The sequence below is a fragment of the Brachyhypopomus gauderio genome, chromosome 3 (genome assembly GCF_052324685.1).
Source record: "Brachyhypopomus gauderio isolate BG-103 chromosome 3, BGAUD_0.2, whole genome shotgun sequence".
Taxonomy (NCBI): domain Eukaryota; kingdom Metazoa; phylum Chordata; class Actinopteri; order Gymnotiformes; family Hypopomidae; genus Brachyhypopomus; species Brachyhypopomus gauderio.
In genome coordinates, this window is record NC_135213.1 from 20929472 (window position 1) to 20950291 (window position 20820).

At 41.5% G+C, this 20820-nt stretch overlaps 1 protein-coding gene across 3 annotated transcripts; it reads left to right on the forward strand.

The window, feature by feature from the left end:
* The first annotated feature begins 4398 nt into the window (after nucleotides 1-4398).
* On the forward strand, nucleotides 4399-20389 carry cyth3a (cytohesin 3a). 3 transcript variants are annotated; one of them, XM_077000243.1, is made up of 13 exons: nucleotides 4399-4704; nucleotides 13094-13176; nucleotides 13250-13314; nucleotides 13437-13503; nucleotides 13647-13765; nucleotides 14722-14802; nucleotides 15176-15288; nucleotides 15993-16141; nucleotides 16276-16387; nucleotides 17442-17518; nucleotides 18120-18191; nucleotides 18309-18463; nucleotides 19260-20369. In XM_077000243.1, the coding sequence occupies exons 1-13, from the start codon at nucleotides 4686-4688 to the stop codon at nucleotides 19330-19332; spliced, it is 1185 nt and encodes a 394-aa protein (XP_076856358.1). In that variant the 5' UTR covers nucleotides 4399-4685; the 3' UTR covers nucleotides 19333-20369. The 3 variants fall into 3 exon arrangements, with proteins under 3 accessions (XP_076856358.1, XP_076856357.1, XP_076856359.1); XM_077000242.1 differs by lacking the exon at nucleotides 4399-4704 and adding an exon at nucleotides 5110-5173 and having other exon boundaries at nucleotides 19260-20389; XM_077000244.1 differs by lacking the exon at nucleotides 4399-4704 and adding an exon at nucleotides 5872-5893 and having other exon boundaries at nucleotides 19260-20349.
* The last annotated feature ends 431 nt before the right edge of the window (nucleotides 20390-20820 follow it).

Genomic DNA, 20820 nt, shown 5'->3' on the forward strand with positions numbered 1-20820 from the left:
AGCTAACTGGTCCCTGCGGCATGTCTGTGTTCAGCATGAGGCTTGTGGATATGTGACTGCCCAAACTCACAAGCTGAGGTCTGTTAATCAGGTCCAAGACCTGCTTACACGTGGGATTGTTGATCTCCAGGTCACTGAGCATGGTGATCAGCCCAGTAGGGATGATGGTGTTGGAGGTGGAGCTGACGTCTGTGAATAGCATCCGGATGTAGGTGTTCTTATTTTACAGGCAGGTGTAGACAGAAAGGATTATAGTAATGGCATATTACTGTAATAAGCAGCATTACATTTTACATTACCCTGAATAGATATACAGTATGTGACAGTTATATGTATGAATGATACTGTACTAAATACACAGCATTTTCCATAGGCCTGGACCTTGATACTTTGTAAATCAGATTTCAGTTCAGAATCTGTGCCAATGGATTCTCCTCAAGTAAGATTAAGTGAAATGTGGAGCACAAGATCCCAGAGTAAATCTCAGAGTAGGAACCCTGTAGCCCATGGATCTTTATTTGCAAAGCAGGAATGAGATAGAGGAGTATGCAAATGGACTTTTGCATGCAGGCAAACTAAGTGAAAAGCGTAAGACACTGGCATGCTATTATTTGATGCTACCTGATTGTAGACTCGAGTCCTACAATTCAGGTCCTCTGCGGGGTCAGGCTTTATGGATTTGCATTACAGTTGGACAGTGGCTGAACAGCAGTCTGGATGTAAATAAGAAAAAAGGATAAAATCTAGTGTGAGGTAATTACAGAATACCAATGTGTGCTATACAAAGTGTTGAGCCTTTCATATCAGACATGGATTTAAGAAGACTTGTGTCCTTAAAATGTGTCCTGTATGTGTTTGATTTTTGTTACTCAAGGAGAAAGTGGAAATAATATTTATAACAATATTAATATGTTAGTGGCCATTTAATAATAGCAGTGATAAGAATAGGGAGAAGACTCAGCTCAAGCAGGCATGTCTGTCCAGACATTTAGTGATGATGTCAGAATATAGTTTGTATAAGTGCACCTCAGCAATCTTCAAATGTGACAAACTAGTGAACAACCAAAAGATCCAGCTGGACAACAAAACAGTTCTACAGATGCTCGAGCCGGACGGCGCCTTGTCAGTTCCTTGGTGTGTATGTGAGCAACGGTGTCCAACATGCAAAGATGAAGGAGAAGAGCGCTCAGGAATTCGCGCGGCATGATTGCTACAACCAACTGTTTGTCCGATATGCGGCTCTGGTATTATGGATTGGCATTAGCCTGACATTGAAAGGCTGGATTGCAAGATGTGAAACTACTTATGATACACAGGCTTCACCATCCTACAGCCAACGTTGAGAGTCTGTTTATGAAGAGACAAAATGCCGGCTAAATAGACTAAATAGAACTCACGTCTGGTATTTCTTGCTTTGGAGACCATATTAACCTCAGCTTAGCTCATTAAAGTTTGCTAATCTCATGAAAGCGCATGAGGCTGGGAAGGTAAAGTACTCTCTCCTCATGGAGGCCACATAAATGAAGACCAAGTAGACCTTAATGTCACAGCCTGCTTACCAAGCTTCTACCAATCAAGTGCTTAAACTCAGTGGCACAAAAAGGGGGTATGCAGCGTATGTGACGCATAGGGGCGCTGCACTAGAGGGGGCGCCAAATCGATGCCAGAAAATTATTTGCCGAGTTGGTGGAGGGTGGGGGGTGGAGTGCGGGGGCGCCGATAGTATGTTTGCATACACCTCAGAAAGTATGTAGTTGCAACCCTGCTTAAACTAACCATTGAAGTATATAGCTCTGTTCTGCTCAAAGCCTCTGCATGGTCTCCTATCTTGTCAAGGGGGACAGTCTTGCATGGTGAGTTGCTCCAGGTTAAAATGAGAGATGGAAAGCCTGATAATTGCAGCGCAGGACCAAGTACTCAACACCAGATACCACCAAAAGAACATCTTAAAGCAGCATCAGTCATATATATGAACCCTGAGCTAAAGCTCTATGATCTTTGTTAAAACATGGCTAGCTAAAAGCCACAAAAGCCAAAAGCCAAGGAACTTAATTATTAAAATAATAGTAATAATAATAATAAGAAATTGGGAACAGGATCGGCTTCTTCAGACAGCTCAGTCTGTTTCCACAAGAGCATTTTTTTGTTTTCTTAAGACTGACTGTTGCTCCGGACTGACTGTCCTTTGCCATGTGAAGTCACTCACAGGTGTAGGAATAGGCATGAGCCTAAACATAATAGGGCTTGGGGGTTGTTGAAGCCGTCCTGGATACCCAGTGTTAATGGTACATCCTGTTACCCCTGTGTGCTAAGGACAGACCGGACTGTCACTTACTTTGAACTTGAGTGATTTATGTTCAGGCTCCAGGCATACTCTGGGGCCACTGTCACAACCTTTACTGTGATAATGAAATATAATATGATGCCCCCTCAGGGTTTCTCTGATTAGTCTCACTTGCGTCTAATAGTCCTATAATAATAATAACCCTCCCTGTAGCCCCTGAGGGTTTATTGCCATCCCTTGCATTTACATTAATCTTAGTTCTTCTGTCCTGCTCGAAATGTATCAGTTGTTACAGAAAGTCATATGTTTCAACACTAGCCCTCCAAATAAATATTTAAAAGGCACTACTTGTAGGGTAAGTCACGTGGCTGCACTATAGTGTATAAATGAGCAGAGTCATGAAGTCTCTGTTCACTACAACCCCACACACACAAGCTGACCAGCTGAGCACTTAATCCTTTTAACTGTGGGACAGGAAGCCTGAGCTTTGTGTGTGTGTGTGTGTGTGTGTGTGTGTGTGTGTGTGTGTGTGTGTGTGTGTGTGTGTGTGTGTGTGTGTGTGCGTGTGTGTGTGTGTGTGTGTGTGTATGTGTGCGTGCACTGTGTGTGTGCGTATGTGTGTGAGTGTGTGTATTAATCATATGTCAGTATGTTTTTAGAGTTACAAAAACTTAATAGCAACTAATTAACTCTTCACACCCACATACAGTACAGTGATATACTGTGATGCTGGTGCTCTTTTCAAACAGATTGATGTCCAGGTTCACACAACAGAAAGAGAAAGCAGGGAGGGGTGTTTTACCCCCTCAATACAAAAAAAGGAAAAGTTACAACAACAGCTTCTTCCTGAGCCACGCCGGATAAGTCCTCTCTTCCCCATGCAGGATGACATTCCCACCCTAGATCCTCTGTTTCCCCAACTCATCACATACAGTACTAGAACTGACCTTTGAACGCTGTGCTTACTCTCACCATATGTGACTGAGATGATAATAATAATAATGATAATAATAAGAGCTTTCTCTCTCTCTCTCTGTGTGTGTGTGTGTGTGTGTGTGTGTGTGTGTGTGTGTGTGTGTGTGTGTGTGTGTGTGTGTGTGTGTGTGTGTGTTAAATGAAGTTCAATCTCTCCTGTTAAATTGTCAAAACTAATTCATACAAAATCAGAAAATATACTGATATATAAATGCCAATTCCAACAGTGAGAAGAAAACCATTCTCAAAACTTTGTTGTGAGATAGAACACATGATGTTTTATCATATGATGTACTGATTTACGAGTGTTTCCTACACCACTGGGTGTTCAATGGGTGGAAATGGTGTAAAGGCGTAGTTTGTGGAGAGCGACTTCCCGTTATTGTAGCATAACTCTGAGTACTCTCACAGAAACGTTGCCCTCTCTCTACTTGAGAAAGGGAATATATGATATATTCAGTAATGACGTTTTCCTCATTTCACTTTTGTATGGTCAAAATACTAAAAGGGTCTGCTGAATGACAACCTGGGATGTGTGTGACTCACAGTACATGCTGTAATATGTGAGATCACTGCCCTTGTAGGGCTTGGTCAGGGATGTCTGGGAAATGAACCAGAAAGGTTCTTGTAAGAAATTGCTGAGCTCACTAGCTTTAGGAAGTCCTGTTATATTTCATTGAAATGTGTAGTATTATTATACTGAGTTATTTAAATTCTCCAAAGGCACTTGTTCACAATTAGCAGATAGTTAATGAATAACACTAAATGTCCTCTTTGAAAACATTATGAAATCTCAAAAATAAAATTTCAAGATATAAAATTTGTGAAGTATGTAGAGCATGCATAATTTAGTAGGCTGTGTTAAACAATACTATTATATAATGTCTGTAGGTGTGTTCCTCTTAGTTATATTTCAGTAGAATCTAAATATTTTATCAGTGAGGCTATAGCCTACTGAGGAAAAATATATCTCTTGACAGTTCAGTCACTAAACATACTGAATTAACGGTCTGTACATTTCAATCTGCAGTTATAATGTACAGTGTTATGTTGGTGAAGTGATTTAAAATGATAAGGCCATGGTTTAGATTTTAAAAAGCCTTATTTGTGGGAGGGGCGTAGTGATAACGCCCTGCAGCCAACTCGTCGTCTAAATGAAGCGGTTCCTGTCGGTCTTTAACCATTTGCGATGGATCGAGGTTTATAGAAAGGCGCGTAGAACATCCAAAAATCTTTTAACGCGATTATAATATTTGCATGTCAGTGCGTGCGTTAGCGGGGTATGAACGTACCTCTGGTCACAGGACTACAACCGCAACCAGACCGCCACAAATGTGAATGAAGGAAGTCTTTAAGGCTAAATGACATTCGGTTTATTTTTTATTTGTAATAAACAGTTTACATTAGATTTTTTCACGTCAGAAACATGGATGAAGACAGTAAAGGTAAGGGCACATTTTTTGGAACCATAAAATGCAATCATATTCGGCGAAGATCATTGAGCTATTAAGCTCAGTTCGTGAAAAAACAAATAGTTTCTCCTATACTTTTCTCATAGCATATTTTAAGACATGTTAAATGCAATTTTAATGACTGAATTAATATAGCATTGGTTATCTATGTGAATGCTATTTCAGGTTTAGATTCGCTGCTTGAAGAAATTAGATTCAGTAAACAATGTGATATGAGATGTAACACAGCATGTACCTTACACGATCGTCTATAATTCTCAGTAGAAAAAAAGCTACGTTATGTCAATCGAATCTACGTTTATTTGGTTGGGACCTATTGGCTTGTCAGTGTAGGTCGTCAGCGCGTTGGTGTATTTGATGTTGAAGGATGTGCTCCGAGGTGCCTGACATACAATGTCGGATGCGTGCTCGTGCCAAAGAGATCGGAACCGTGAGGCAATTAGTTAAGTGACGCTACATTTATGAGATGAGATGGAAAGCCCTCGGGTTTACAGAATAATCCATTTTGGTTTGCATTTTAGACCTTCTCTTAGGTTTTTGTATACATGGTGTGATAATGGTAATTTTGAGTTACACATTGAAAAATCTATTTTCAAAATTCAGTCACTGCTACATTATATAGACACTGATGGTAAGGGTTAGTATGCTGTTTTTTGTGGCCATCGAGTCTTCGAGTTTTCGAGCGGCACAGTCGGTCATGCTGTCTTGTGAGGTTTTGTAAAAATATCAGAATGGAAAACATTAGGTATGCATATTATCATCAAGTACACTTTGTCTCATGAAATTATGATAATAACATTAGGGATTTCAAGAATTTTTCAAATTATCCAGAAACAATCGTGTCAAATGACCGGTATTATGATGGAAGCTTGAGATGGAAGTGAGAAGTGTTAAAGGATTCTGTAATCGACATATTACAATAATGCCACGAGCTACGAGTGTCCTTGCTACCACGTAAGTCTCGAGGGACTCAAGTGACCCTGTCACAGCTTTACAGCTGGTGCATCTGCCTTGTTTCCTAATGGGGTGGTGTTGATGTGGTGATTTGCTAAAGCTCTTTAGCAATGGGAGGCAGCTGTGAAAGAATTGTGTTGGTACTTGTAGAGTTCAGCGGATTCTCTTGTATCATGACAACTTCATTGACTCCCTCAGACACTCAGTGGTGAGTTTGTTTTATCTCACCGTGGGAAAAAACGAGTGCAAAAGCCTTTTCCCTTCATCCGCTTTGGTTGAAGGATGAACAGGGGAAAAGGAAGGGTAGAGGTCAAGGCCATTTGGCAAGGGCATGCTGCCAAGCAACCTTGAACAGGCTTTTGTTGGAGCAACATTATGTTAACTGTAGTTTTACCATTGGCATGTTTTGAGTCAAAGGGGCTGATGGGTGTTTCTCTCAGTGCACAGTTCTGTACAGCTTGACAAAGAGCCGTGCTGTTCTGAAGGTGCCCAATGGACCTCCGGAGGGTGCTGTCAGGCACTGGACATGACAAAAGGGTGATCGTCACCTCATTATGAATCTTCATAATCATTGACACCTCCAACTAACCCTTGGCAGCCACTGTCATTTAGAATATTCAGAATTTTGATTTTTTCCCGCTAAATCTAAAAAGAATCATTTGACAAGAAGTTGGTTCAGTTGGTCATAATTCTGCTTTTTTGTAAAGTTATGGTCACATGTTTCGGTTTGTGTATTACAAACATTTTTGTATTAGAAAAAGGATGGGAGACTGTATAAGTAACTAGTTTTTGATTGTAAAACCATTTCTTAAGTGTTTGTTATGACATAGTTAAGAGAACATTCAATATTATGAGCTGAAAATGTGTTTTAGTGCTTGGGTTGTTTTCTGCCCTGCTGATAGAGTTTCATAAGTGTGTGAAGTTATCTTCTCTAATTGCTGAATCTGTTTTACTAGAACAACTGGGAAGATACTTTCTCAGTGAGAGTTGGATGAAAGAGAGTCGATGTTTTTTTTAGGACGAACTGAGACAACAAAAACTTCTGCCATCATGAATGGTTGTTATTCTTGAAGTCACAGCAGGCGACTTTAAAAACAATACGTAGGCCATTACATTGAAGCCTTCTCCATTTCATCCACTACCAAGGGTGATCCCCTGGGACTCGGTTCTTTCATGAATGGCTTACATAGTGACCCCAGCATTTCTCAAATTCCTCTTTTCCCCATTGCCAGTCTGCATTGCATTTAAAAAAATACCTGCAGATGATGTTACCAATAGTGCTGGATATGTCAGACATACTTTAATTTATGGAAACAGATCCTTGGGCGCTAACACAATATTCTGCTAGTTCAGAGTTTTTAATATGCTACACATCCAGTGTTCAAGGTACTAAACAGTTCAAACACAAATCAGACCTCATTATCCTCAAATCTGTTATGAACATTCATAATTGTTTTCATTGTTAATAAGTGGGTAGGCACTTTACATTAATATATTGTGTTCCTTCATTCCAATCAATTGATGAAAAAGAACATGGCAGTAAATGTGAAAAATACATTCCAGAAAATACATTACTAAGAGGTTTCAGTATATTAAAATCTTTTGTCGGGAGGGGGTTAAGAATGCATAAATATATGACCTCTTTATGTCCAAAACTAGGGTTTTTTCACATTAACTGATTATGTATGTATCTTATGCAGCCCAATAAGACTAATCTTGTCTTGCTATATGAAATGGACCAAATATACCTGATAAATGTTAAGGTGCATGTAGAAGAATGAGGAACTTTCATATCAAATAGGTATCCACGAAGGCTGAGGTCAGTGGTCCACTCATATCCTGGATGATGAAGTGCCACCTCATGAGGTTCTATGCACTGCTCCCTCAGCAATATTAATCTAAGATTTTGCAAAGCTAATGTGTATCACTTATTGGAGCTGACAGACTGACTATATTGTAGAGGCATACAAGACCCTCCCCGTCCTGGGACAGTGTGATCACCTCTCATTAAATGGTAGAAGCATGGGGAAGGGGCCATCTCCTCCTCACAGCTTTGTAACAGTCATTGGAGTATGTTCTACTCACAAGCCTCTATGGACTCTAACACATACACATACGTCTCCACTGTCATGAACTATATCAGCTCATGTATCGAGAATGCCACCTCTGTCAAGTATAGGAAACCATTTCCGGATGAATGCCTGGATGATTGCTAAGGTCCACATATTGCTGAAGCAACTCAGCCATCAAGTGGGAAGTCATGTAAACTGATGGAGCGCGGTCAGCAGATACTGAAGCGCATAGTGGGAAGACGTCAAACTTCCTGCAGAGTCAATCACTACAGACATCTAAACATGTGGCCTTCAGATTAGCTCAAGAACAGTGCACAGAGAGCTTCATGGAATGGGTGTCCATGGTCGAGCAGGTGCATCCAAGCCATACATCACCAAGTGCAATGCAAAATGTCAGATGCAGTGGTGTAAAGCACGCCGCCACTGGACTCTAGAGCAGTGGAGGTGCGTTCTCTGGAGTGACGAATCATGCTTCTCCATCTTGCAATCTGATGGACGAGTCTGGGTTTGACGGTTGCCAGGAGAATGGTATTTGTTTGACTGCATTGTGCTAAGTGTAAAGTTTAGTGGAGGGGGCATTATGGTATGAAGTTGTTTTTCAGGCTTGAATCCTTAGTTCCAGTGAAAGGAACTCCGACTGTTTCAGCATACCAAAACATTTTTGAACTATTCCATCCTCCCAACTTTGTTGGAACAGTTTGGAGCTGGCCCCTTCCTCTTACAACCAGTGCACAAAGCAAGGTCCATAAAGACATGGATGCCAGGGTCTGGTGTGGATGAACTTGACTAGCCTACACAGAGTCCTGACCTCAACCCGATAGTAGGGATGCACCGATTCCGATATTAATATCTGTATCGGTCCCGATATTGGAAAAAATTCTAGATCGGGTGTCGGTGATAATGTGACTGATCCATAAAAACAGATCTATTCAGTCTAATTCTATGCTTGTAACGCTTTTCGGAGTTAGTTCAACCTTAAATATCCACTCTGTCCTGGATAGAAGTGAACTTGGACAGTTAACAGGCGAGTGAAACACGAAGTACACAGAGGAAAGGGGAATCACTGACTCGTACTCGCATTGGTGGTATTCCACTTAGTCTGTTTATTTGCTGGTTGACCAAAATAAACCTGGGCTCCAGCACTACTTGACTGTTCATACATGAACTGGTGAGTTGTCCAAAGCTCGTTGAATGCGTTACTTACAGAAATAAAATAAAGATAAAATAAAGAGCAGTGGTCTGAGTCGGTCTACGGCAGAAACGTACGGCGAACGTAAGTTGTTGAGCGGGGGGTGGCATGTAACGATTGCTGAGTGGGCGAGGGGGCGCCATGTACCGATTGTTGTAAAATAAATGGGTCTTATTATTTACATTGAGGGGGCGGGACACCTCGCGTTTGCCCCCCCCCCCCCCCCCCCCCCCCCCCCCCCACCCCCCCGCCCCCGTGGCGCCGGCCCTGCCTAATCCTTGTGGATAGCCTTCCCAGAAGAGGTGAAGCTGTTCTAGCTTCAAAAGGTGGACCAATGTCCTATTGAACCCTATGGATTAGGAATGGAGCTCATATGTGAGTCAAGGAAGGTGAGCGAATACTTTTGGCAATATAGTGTATCTGAGAATCATTCTTGGATCTGGAACACTGCTCATCAGGTTAAAAGGCAGAGCAGTGTCTTTGGTCCTTGCAGAGTCTGAAGGAGGACCATCTGTGTCCTCACATCTTCACAAGTCACCAACAGTGTGACAATGTGGCATGGTAGTGGTACTGTGGCTGCCAGGGGGCCCTGCTAAGAGTGGCGAAGACTGCTCACACATTCCCCATCACCACAGACATTCACCACCAGTGCTGTGTGAGCAGGGTATGCATCTCCCAGCCTCGCCCCCCCCCCCCCCCCCCCCCAATACAGGAGAAGATACAGGAACATCTGTCAGCTCACATCTAGCTCCTTTCCAACAACTGTCACTCTTCTAAACTCCACACTGCATGTTTAGAAGTCCATGAATTGATGTTCAGTGTTTGGATCCCTTAGCATTCACTGGCGAATTGAGAGTTTAATGCATTGTAATGGTTTTTACTGATATGTCATTTTTCTCCTCAGGATTTGTTTCAAACACAATGTTTTATAACCGAATGGTGGTCTGTTGTCAGATAGTTTAAACCTTTCATTAGCCATCCAATTGTCTAACAGTTAAAACCTTATATTAACCAGTAGATATTATTTTTTAGTTTAATGTCACGTAGCATTAACAGTCTATGTCTTAAATTTAACCATCACGGTAAGATCAATCTCCAGGCTACCTCTCCACGGTGGTTTTGTTTACAGCCTGCCGAAGGTGGTGTGATATCAGTGAAGAAGATAAACTGATTTCCTGAGAGAGACGTAGCCCTGTGCTTTGATATGTTGGTCATTTCCATTCCACATGTACACCAGACCAAGAGATCCTAACCCAACAGGTTCAACGTCTGTTTTCTCTCAGCCAGCTTCAGGTTTAGAATGCAAACACTGCTCTCAAAGAAAAACACCCAGCTTGATGCCTCAGGCATGTTCTTTCATAGCTTCCCGGGTGAAAAGCTTCTGTTTCTGTGTTCTGAGTTCAATAAATGACTAATTAAGATTCAATAAGGCCTGCTAAAAAGAAAAAAAGGAGATTACATTAAAAGAGGGGTATCTGTGCCTGAGGTGCATGACCAACCAATCAGAACTGTTGCTTATGTTGAAATTTCTTTCATTTTCCTTTGTTTTATGTGTCATTTCTAATGTTATTAAGAGATAAGTGTGGGAAAGCACCCCATTACACAACTTTCTGATTTCCAGTGTGCTTATAGACTTAGAGTTTTACATGACAATAACTCTCTGTAGCTCTGTTTTACATTTTAAATGCATGTTTAGAGAAGCTTTACCCACCTCATCTGACCTTGATTGTCTGTGCATGATGGTTCATCGTTTCTCCAGCTCTTTAATGCTGTCATGACTTGCTACTTAAAATACCCAGAACATTCAGTGTCATATAAGTAATTTTATAAGTAATTTTTTGGAATACTCTGGAATATTTTGTGGGATATTCTTTTTTTAACATTGGTATAAATATTTATATTCTAAATATATGATTAATAGGTTGGAAAATGTCTGACCAGTTAATTATCACAATCACAGAGGGTTTTTTTAATTGTCTTTGTTTTAGACAATAAATATTCCTAGTGTCAAGTTTTAAGTTTATAGTCCTTTACACAGAAAGTCAGAGACAGTTGACAGAGACACACATTGAAATGAATGTGGCTCAGGTGATTTACAGCTGTGCATAGCAAACTATCAAACATGAACAGAAAACATATGTATATGGCAGAGGAGTATGTACAATGTATACTGTATTAGGTATTTAAAAGACTTTATTAGGTAAACGTGTTCACCTGCTCATTAATGCAAATATCTAATGAGCAAATAACATGGCAGCGATTTAGGTTTATAGACATGGTCAAGAAACCCTGATGAAGTTCAAACTGTGCATTAGAACAAAGGTGATTTAAGTGACTTTGTGGCCTGGTTGTTGGTGCTAGAAGTCATTGTTCAAACAGTTCCAGAGGTCATAGAAGAATGACGAACAACACATCTTTGACGCTCATCTCTGAACGCACAACACAATCCTTGAAGCAGATGGGCTTCAGCGGCAGAAGACCACACTGGGTGTCACTCCTGTCGGCTAAGGACAGGCAATTGGCTACAGTTCACATGGGCGTACCAAGATAGAACAATAGAATTTTGGGACAACATTGCCCTGTCTGAACAGGAGGTCCTTGTCATGGATGTACAGCTGACAAACCTGCAGCAAATTGTTATGCTATTGTGTCAATATGGATCAAAATCTCTGAGGAGATTTCAGAGATGTTTCCAGCACCTCCCTCTCCCTCTACCTGCTGAGTGAATGCAATCAGTGGTGATTTTCAAGACTTTCCTTAGATGTTTATGGAAGATGTGTTATAAGGCTGGGAGATTGTTTCCAATGATAGGTTGAGTCTCATGACTCTCTGAGGGCCTTATGGTCACAGATTGAACAGCTACCAAACCACAGTGATGCAGTCAAGTTGCACTCTATGATGCTTTTATAGATGTTGCTCAGGATGCTCACTGATGAGCAGATTACAGTCTGTGTGAAAGGATCGTGTCCTGCATGTAACACCAGGGGCATCAGTGAGCGATAAGGCAGATGCAGCTGCTGAGCAGAGTGAGATTTATTATTGGCAGATCCATAATCAGAGTTGGGTTCATGGTCCCGGTTCATATAGCCACCACGTAGATTCATTTCAACACAAAACAAAATGACATACTGAAAGATCAACATCTAATATCAATAATAAGGGGATATAGAGTCCAATAACTTGAAACAGACATCACATCCAGAACCCCACAAAACACAGCCAGGACCAGCATTCATACATTCAATAACCAGCCCAGAACAAGTCAAAGAACAGGGTTTATATACACTGGACTAACAAGGGGAACAACTAGAAACAGGTGGGATTGATGATCATGGGGCGGGGTTACTAATGTCATGGGAGTGGCAGGAGAGACACATGGGGAACCAAAGCATAAACACATGGCTAGAAAAACAAAAGGTACACTTGACAGGTGGGGGTGGGGCTAGCCGTGACACTGCAGAACTTGACAAAATACAATGATATTTTTAGTTGTGCATGGCGACACAGTCATGTCGCTTGTGTTCAGAGACAGCATGGAAGAGATCTGGTCACTGTTTTTCACCGTTCTTTAGTCCAGATGACCAGACGAGTGTTAAACCCTAAAGCCTCGATGCTAAGTTTTTAGCTGTAGTCGACGATCAGCATTCGTAGACAGGCATTTCCTTTATCCGAGTGTATGGGAGCACTGTCCATCACTACAGCTATGGCATTTTACGTGTGTCTCTTTGTGTTATACCAATTGGAGAGGGTCCATGGTGTTTAGAACAGAGGAACAGATGTGACTCGACACACTTTATGATGGCAGAAGCCAGAGCCTCATGGAGGTCATCATACATGTGACTGCAGGCATGGATCTGTGTTCTTCTTAAAGCCTGTAGGACTCACAGACTCTCTCAGGGAGAGATTACTAGCACCTCTGCATGCTTACTTTGAAGACCATACCTGTAATATGATCCTTAGCTAATTGATGGAAGGGCATAGACTATATAAATTTGCATTAGCATAATTTCAGTGCCACTACAATAAATTTGTGTTTTGAGTTTAAACCATTTACAGGTAAATATATAATTACCAAGCAAAGATTACTGGCAGCAGATTACATCACCTCTTCTTTAATCTGAGCAGTTTTCTCCCTTTCTGTCAACAGTTCCTGAAGATCTCTCTATTGAAGAAAGAGATGAACTGTCCAACATTCGGCGTAGGAAAAAGGAATTGCTTGATGACATTGAAGTATGCATGATCAGCTTTAAGTACTTTGTTTGTGTGGAGATGGGCTGGTTGGTGACACTTTTCCCTCTTGCAGCGTTTGAAGTGTGAAATAGCTGAGGTGATGACAGAGATTGAGCAGCTAACATGCGTGGGAGAGTGGTAAGAACACATCCCTCACTGCTGAATACACCACACACTGATTGTGCATGTTATTCTGCAAAGGCTAAGAAAAATGTTTCTGATAATTAATGGTGATTTAAAAATATTGTCTTTTTGCACAGCAAAACCACACAAAGGAATAAGCAGATTGCAATAGGAAGAAAAAAGTTCAATATGGATCCTAAAAAGGTATGTTTTTATGGCAGTTTAGTTAAATAAACTGCTAACATCTTCAGATAAAAATATTACTTATCAATTTATGTTTTGTTATTACCATGAATCTCATGTGAAGACAAATAATGCATATGTGGGTGATATTTTTTTACTTTTAGGGAATTCAATTTCTTTTGGACAATGACCTTTTGAAACACACAGCTGAGGATATTGCACAGTTCCTATACAAAGGCGAGGGCTTGAATAAGACCGTCATTGGGGACTACTTAGGGGAAAGGTAAGATATAGCAGTAGTCTCCTTGGTATCAACCCCATGCTGCCCCTCGCCACCAAGCCTGCATGAAACAATATTGCTCTCTGTTCTGTTTCCCATTGGTCAACTGCCAACATCCCTTTAGACAGTGTGGGACAGTAAGCAAGTATTAGGAGTGCGATTGGAATCCAATAACTCAGTGTCAGAAGGGATCTTTCTGGATGCAGACATCCAGACTCCTCTATCCTGGCTTTAAATGGGGACCATTCATTGATAATAAAAGCAAATCTAATGAATGAGTGGATAATTGAGTGGGAAAATAAGATGGTGGTGGGTGGGAGGGGGGGGGGGGGTGGTTCAAAATGAAGAACAGTGGCCAGACATGAGGAATGACACACAGCCCTGGCTCACTGTAACCATAAGAACATCAAAGACTGGTCCTATTCATTTGTTACAGACTATAAACAGTGGTGGATGAGCAACAGTTGGCAATAATTGCTAATTGTATTTGGCAGTGGTGCACGTCTCTGTTATTAGTGAGGCTATAATTAAAAGGGCTGGCTGGAGGGAACTGTAGGTGGTTGTGTATCCAAGCTGTGATAAATTGGTCTGTTTGTTTTTATTTCTCACCTGCTGTCATTTTATCACCCATAAATGGCTTCTATACGTGTAGTTATTATTTCACCACAGATGATTAATAGTAATGTGGAATGTTTGGTGTGTGCTTCCATTTTGCCTTTTACAGACTACTCATGTGTCTGTAATTTGCTACTGAGAACACTTTGATTCCGCAGTGTTGTCTTCAGAAGTCTACATATGTGTTGTATAAACTTGTGCAAATTTATTTTTCAAAATGTTCCATTGATACAGACCCTGAATCTACATGTGTAACCTCATAATGTCCCCTAAATGATTAACAATTCCCTGCAAGGCTGCGAGAGAATGAATCATGGAGTGCATTTCTTTCTGTCCATCTTCAGGGATGACTTCAACATCAAGGTTCTGCAGGCCTTTGTGGAACTTCACGAGTTTGCAGACCTCAACTTGGTGCAAGCTCTGCGGTGAGTGACTAACCCAGTCACACTGCATTCAGCATGTTTTAGCTGTGAGCTGCTTTTTGTGTACTGATGGATGCATGAAGAAGAGGATGTACTGAATTTGGTCTTTACCTGATCTTAATTGGTTATATGATGTATTTTGATATACACACAATACATTCATTTTTTATGGTAAAAGTGGAAAAAATCCTTTCAGAGCTTAATGATTTGGTTATATTTCTGCATAATTTCACATTTCTGTATAGGCTCCCAGAGGGTGGCTGTCATTTCTGATGTCTCATTGGCTGTCAGTTGTGATGTCTCATTGGCTGTCAGTTGTGATGTCTCATTGGCTGTCAGTTGTGATGTCTCATTGGCTGTCTCATCTCCTTCTCAGGCAGTTTCTGTGGAGCTTCAGGCTTCCGGGTGAGGCGCAGAAGATTGATCGCATGATGGAGGCTTTTGCGTCACGATACTGCCAGTGCAACCCAGGCGTTTTTCAGTCCACAGGTTGGCTTCCTGCCGATAACAGACTTCCAAAAGGGTCAACTGCCTGAGAAAACGTCTATGCCAAAAGCAGTCCTCTGTAAACCGAAGAACAAGATCCATTCATATGAAGCATATATAATGATCAAAGGCAGATGGGAACCCAGCGCTTCAGAAATGACATCTCATGTGTGGCAAGAATAATTTGGGATTGTGTCCTAAGAGAATCCTATTCCCTCTTCTGTGAAAAAAGTATAAATTAGAGATCTAAAGAGATAGAGATGGTCATCTGAAGGAAGGGCCTTTTAACCATGGGGATAAATAGTGCAGGTGTTGGCTCTGGAACACAAAAAGCTCCACAAAATCCAATGCATTGGCAAGAGATCATGGACAGCATGCCAGGAAGAAGCTTTGAACTATCATTTATTGGAGACCCAAGCCCGCTGTGTGCCAGGGCATCTGTAGTCACAACAGTTTTCAGGTTTCTTTAAAATACACTCACAAAATAGGTTTTCTGTTCAATTAAGGCCAGTATTTTCAGTTACACCATACATCTTTTCAGTTAAACAAAGAAGGCTTTGGAGTCTATTTGATTTTTTTTTTAAAGCTCTATAATGGTCAGGTGCGAGCTCCTCATCAGCTCAGTCATGTGTTTTCTTGGACTAATTTTATGTGCTTTGGGTTTAGTGGGATCTTTTAGGTTGACCGATGCTGTCTTCGCCCTACAGACACGTGCTACGTCCTGTCATTCGCCATCATTATGCTCAACACCAGCCTGCATAACCCCAACGTCAGGGACAAGCCCTCTGCCCAGAGGTTCATCTCCATGAACCGAGGCATCAACGAGGGGGGGGACCTGCCAGAGGAGCTGCTCACGGTGAGGCTCGTGAAAGACCAGGTTTAATCCTCAATCTGTGTCTAATTATTACATCGTATTGGCACCTTCTCAGAGCTTTGTGTTAGCATCTTTTCCACATTTGCTTTTACATTTTACATTACATTTTCTCGCAGAACTTGTACGAAAGCATTAAAAACGAACCGTTCAAAATCCCAGAAGATGACGGCAACGACCTGACGCATACTTTCTTCAACCCAGACAGGGAAGGATGGCTACTGAAGTTAGGTCAGTGAACAGATAATGTACGAACGAATCAGCCCAATTAAATTATCTGTGCGGTGGGTATTTCCTCATACCACTTAAACCTCAAGGACCCATTTTGGCTGATTCAGTTCAGTTCCTTTTTGGGGAGAAGGTTGGTATGTTTTTTTTTTATGTAGGGGGACTAAAGTGAAATGCAACACTGAACAAAACCGGTGCAGAGATGGCACTGCAGATGAGCTTGATAAATGTGGGAGCAGATTGCAGGACTGCTGGAGTGGTTCCGGCTGAGGGCGGAGAGAGGGACAGGGCTGCCCGCTTCAGCGCCGCCTTCCCAGAGGACGTCTGTACGGACGCTCTCCCCTTTCACGCTGCCTCTTCGCCATTTAAAGAGCCTCCTCCACCCCTGTGGAAGGAAGCACCACGTTTCTTGTGGCCCAGTAAAGTGGAGCTGTGTCAGTTCGACGTGTGTGCCACTCTGATCCATTCACACCCGCTGTGAGGGTACACCAAACAAAAGGCAGTGTACGGCATTGTCTATGGCATTATATATGCATACTTGAAACCGCGTATGTCTGTGACAGGCAGGAGATAGCACACAACCAACTGTTTTCGGAGTATCAGGAGATTTCACACTGAATAATCAGCCTGTTCCGCTTGGGAGGAGCAATTTATGGCATGACAAGCTGCATCCATTTGGGTGGCCTAGATAATATGTGGAGTATGTCTCAGTTTTGGTCTGCTTCACTGATGGAGCGTATGGTCTAAAAAAGTTTAATCATAAGAGTTGTCAAGCACAGTTACCGGAAATGTAATACTCCGGTTTGTTGTTTGTTGTCAAGAAATTGCCAGTCACATTAATTTATAAAGTTCATAAACAAAAATAGCAAGACATAGTATAATAAATCAAGAGAATCACTTGTAATTTTTACAGCCAGTTCTGTTTTCAATATTATCAAATATTTTCCACAGTGCTTCCTGCATTCCCAGATAAATGGAAAGTGCAAAAATGGGCCAGAATGATAATGTTAGAGGTTAAGAATGTTAATTAAATCAATATTGCTTTGTACTTTCACAGGAGGGAGGGTGAAGACATGGAAAAGGAGATGGTTCATTCTCACTGACAACTGCTTATACTACTTTGAATATACGACCGTAAGTAATGTTACGTGCTAACAAATGCTACATGCTTTTTTCATCAGAGCTTGACTATGATTTTGAAGACTGAAAAACTGAAGGAAAATATTTTAAAGGTTACAACAAAAAAACAACAGCCGAAGGAAACAGTGGGAAGTGGACAATTTAGGAGTGACAGAGGAAAAGAGAAACACGAGTAAAATCACATTTGTCTAGTGGTTAGGTGCTTTCCTTGGTGTCCTCCGCAGCTAAGTTATCACAGATGTAGCACGTGGGCGTGTCCAGTAAAAAAAAACATGTGGCCATTTAAAAATGCGCCCCGCCCCCATAGGAGAGTCGAGTTGGCAAATCTGAGGCGTTCACCACGCTGCTGTGCGTTCTCATCAGTGGCTGAGGATGTGGTGCGTTTTTTCCACAGTTGCGTACCAGATGTATAACTGGAGACAGTTTGAAGACAATCAGTATGCAGTTGGTTTTCTTGCTGAACTGACCTCTCTTGTTCATAAGCCCCTTCCACCACCCCTGCCTGAAATATCTCACATAAATCCCCAGACTAATGGCTTTGAAATAAACAGCGCTTTAATTCGACATTACTGGAATATCACTCATCTCTCCCCAGGACAAAGAACCCAGAGGAATCATTCCGTTAGAGAACCTGAGCATAAGAGAGGTGGATGAGCCAAGAAAACCAGTAAGCCACAACTTTAATTTCCCTGTTAGTTATCCCTTCAAAACAAAATGACTGCCGTGCAGTGCTTTAAAAAGAGGTGGAAACGTTGGTAATGGCTTGACCCTTTAATCTTTCCAGAACTGCTTTGAGCTCTACAACCCGAGCCACAAAGGCCAGGTTATCAAGGCATGCAAAACAGAGGCAGATGGCAGGGTTGTGGAGGGGAATCATGTGGTTTACAGAATCTCAGCCCCCACACCAGAAGAAAAGGAAGAGTGGATCAAATGCATCAAGTAAGACTTGTGCGCGCGCAAACACAAACACACACATGCGCGAGAGCGGGGGATTGTTTCTTGTCTCACCTTGAGACTTTCTCATCTCAGGGGTGATAGGGATAAAGGAAGAACCTGGCAGAGGGGCTGACATGATCTTTTGTGAGGTGAACAGACATATTCTCCCACATTGGGATGGATGAGACTGATGAGCCTGGAGCCACAGGAGTCTTGTGGATTTTCCAGTGAATAAAGTGCCATTGACTGCTGGAGAGAAGCAAGCTAAAATCTGCCTAAACTCTTTCCTTCTTCTGTTTAGTCCATGGGGACTAAAGTGGACTTATTGTCCCATAAGAAAGTTTTCTAGTGAGAAAAATAAGTGCTTTCTGAAGTGTTGCATCATTAGCGTTCTTCTGAGCAGTGTAAAAAGGACTGAGCTTTTACAGTTAGAACTGCACTGAAGGTGACTGTGGGTGCCGTGTTGTTGAGGGGGACATCTCTGTGGGATCATTCATGCGGCATGTCCCTTGACTCAGTTATTCTAGCATGCATGTCCCTCCATTGTGGTCTGTCCGATTGTTTGCTCAGTAAATGCTATGTTAGCATGTCCCTGTGGCTGTTTGACACTCCCGTCCATGTTTACTCTTCCCTTACTAGACATCTTTGGGTAGTTTATGACTTTCTGCCTTACCAGTGGGAAGTTATTTGTGCAGTGAAAGTGCTAAATACAACACCAGAGTTGTAAACAATTCAACTATGAGCCGCTCAAATGTGAGGTTTTTTTTTGCACATACATTTGTTTCACTGGTGTTTGCAGGGCGAGCATCAGCAGGGACCCTTTCTATGAAATGCTGGCGACCAGGAAACGGAGGGTGGCCACCAAGAAGTGAAAATGGAGTGTGTTATGCCAGAGCTAAGCATAAGGAACCAGCATCTCCTGGCTACTCATCTACAGTAGACGCCCTCAGTCTGGATGTCCCCCCACAAACCCACAGTGGTTCAGCCGTGGGTGACGGACTGTTTTAACGTCAGCAAAGACTCTCAGCAGTAAGAGGTGGCTGTGGTTGGTGCAAACCTTGATGTGATCATCTGCAGATAACCAGAAGAATTTGGCTTTTTCATGTGTAAAATGATGGAGGATGATAGGCCTTTACTTCATTGTGTGCTAGTTAGATTTACTTGTGCTTTAGGAAAGTGTGATTGTGAGATACTTCTACTCACTACACTAATCAAACCTTGCTGGCTCAACACCAGAAACCTATAGGAAAAACTGAACATGTTGGCATTATCATTATTATTTGTGAGCTCACCATCTCCTTACACAATATTTGATCACTTCAAAACTGACCTCTTAATCACGTGTGTAACGTTATTCCTTCAGAATGCCTAAGGTGTTGATAGCTGTGGAAACTGGTCTAAACAGCTTAGCTAGGCCAAAAACGGTCAATACCTCACAATCAGCACCTAAGTGTGCCTGACCAGCCAGGCACGCCAAGTACAGGTTTAAGCAGAGATGCTAGGTGAGGGAGTGCAGTTATGACTGACACAGTCCCCAAACGACCGGGCCCATTTGGTTTTTTCAAGCGCCCAAAATCCCTAGAACTGGAGACTGCTGTCAGGCTAATATTTAAGATGAGTTTTCTCCTAAGCACATCCCACAGTAACCCCATTCTTCTGTTGTCCATTCTAGAATTATCCATTACAACTTATTTTGTTCATAACTTTATTGTATCATTTAAATCAGCAGGACTGGTTGTGTAAAGATCATGGACATGTAAAGGTATAGAATTTAGTAAATTATCAAGAAAATCTCATTTAGTTTTTAATGGTCAGATTGAATTTCGATGTTCCTTTACATTTTGTGTGCACTATGCATTGAGAAATCAAGTAACATGCTTTTGTACTTTATTGTACATTTTTTAAAAATCATTTAAGTTATATGAGCATATGGAAGCATTTATTTTGTCTTGTCTTTACCCCTCATGTGCCTTAAAGATTTTTACTCAAACCTTTATGTAACTTACTAAATGTTGTGAGGTCTCTTTTTTTTGTAGCTTTCCAAAATTAATATTGTCTTGGCAAAACCCAAGGACATTAATATATGAGGTCTGCTGCTCTGACCTCAATTAACATCAACCATACTACAATGAAAAAGTCTTTGTACTTCAGGACAAGGCCTCATATTTGTATGGACAACTCGATCTAGTGAAATGTTTATAATCTTTAACCGTTATAAAGCTTGACATTTGATTTTGTTACAACTGCCTTGAAGGGCTGCAGCAACAGAAAACTTGAAAAATGTTGAACACATGCAAGTTGATTTATGAGAAATCCTATAGTCTTTTAGTTCTCAAGTAGTAGTCAGTGACTATTTGTAG

Bases quoted from the DNA above. Each gene is read 5' to 3' on its own strand.
- cyth3a (XM_077000242.1), top strand. From the start codon at position 5,125: ATGTCGGATGCGTGCTCGTGCCAAAGAGATCGGAACCGTGAGGCAATT. The intron at 13,315-13,436 runs GTAAGAACACAT...CTTTTTGCACAG, and splicing joins CTAACATGCGTGGGAGAGTG to CAAAACCACACAAAGGAATA. The intron at 18,464-19,259 runs GTAAGACTTGTG...TGGTGTTTGCAG, and splicing joins GAGTGGATCAAATGCATCAA to GGCGAGCATCAGCAGGGACC.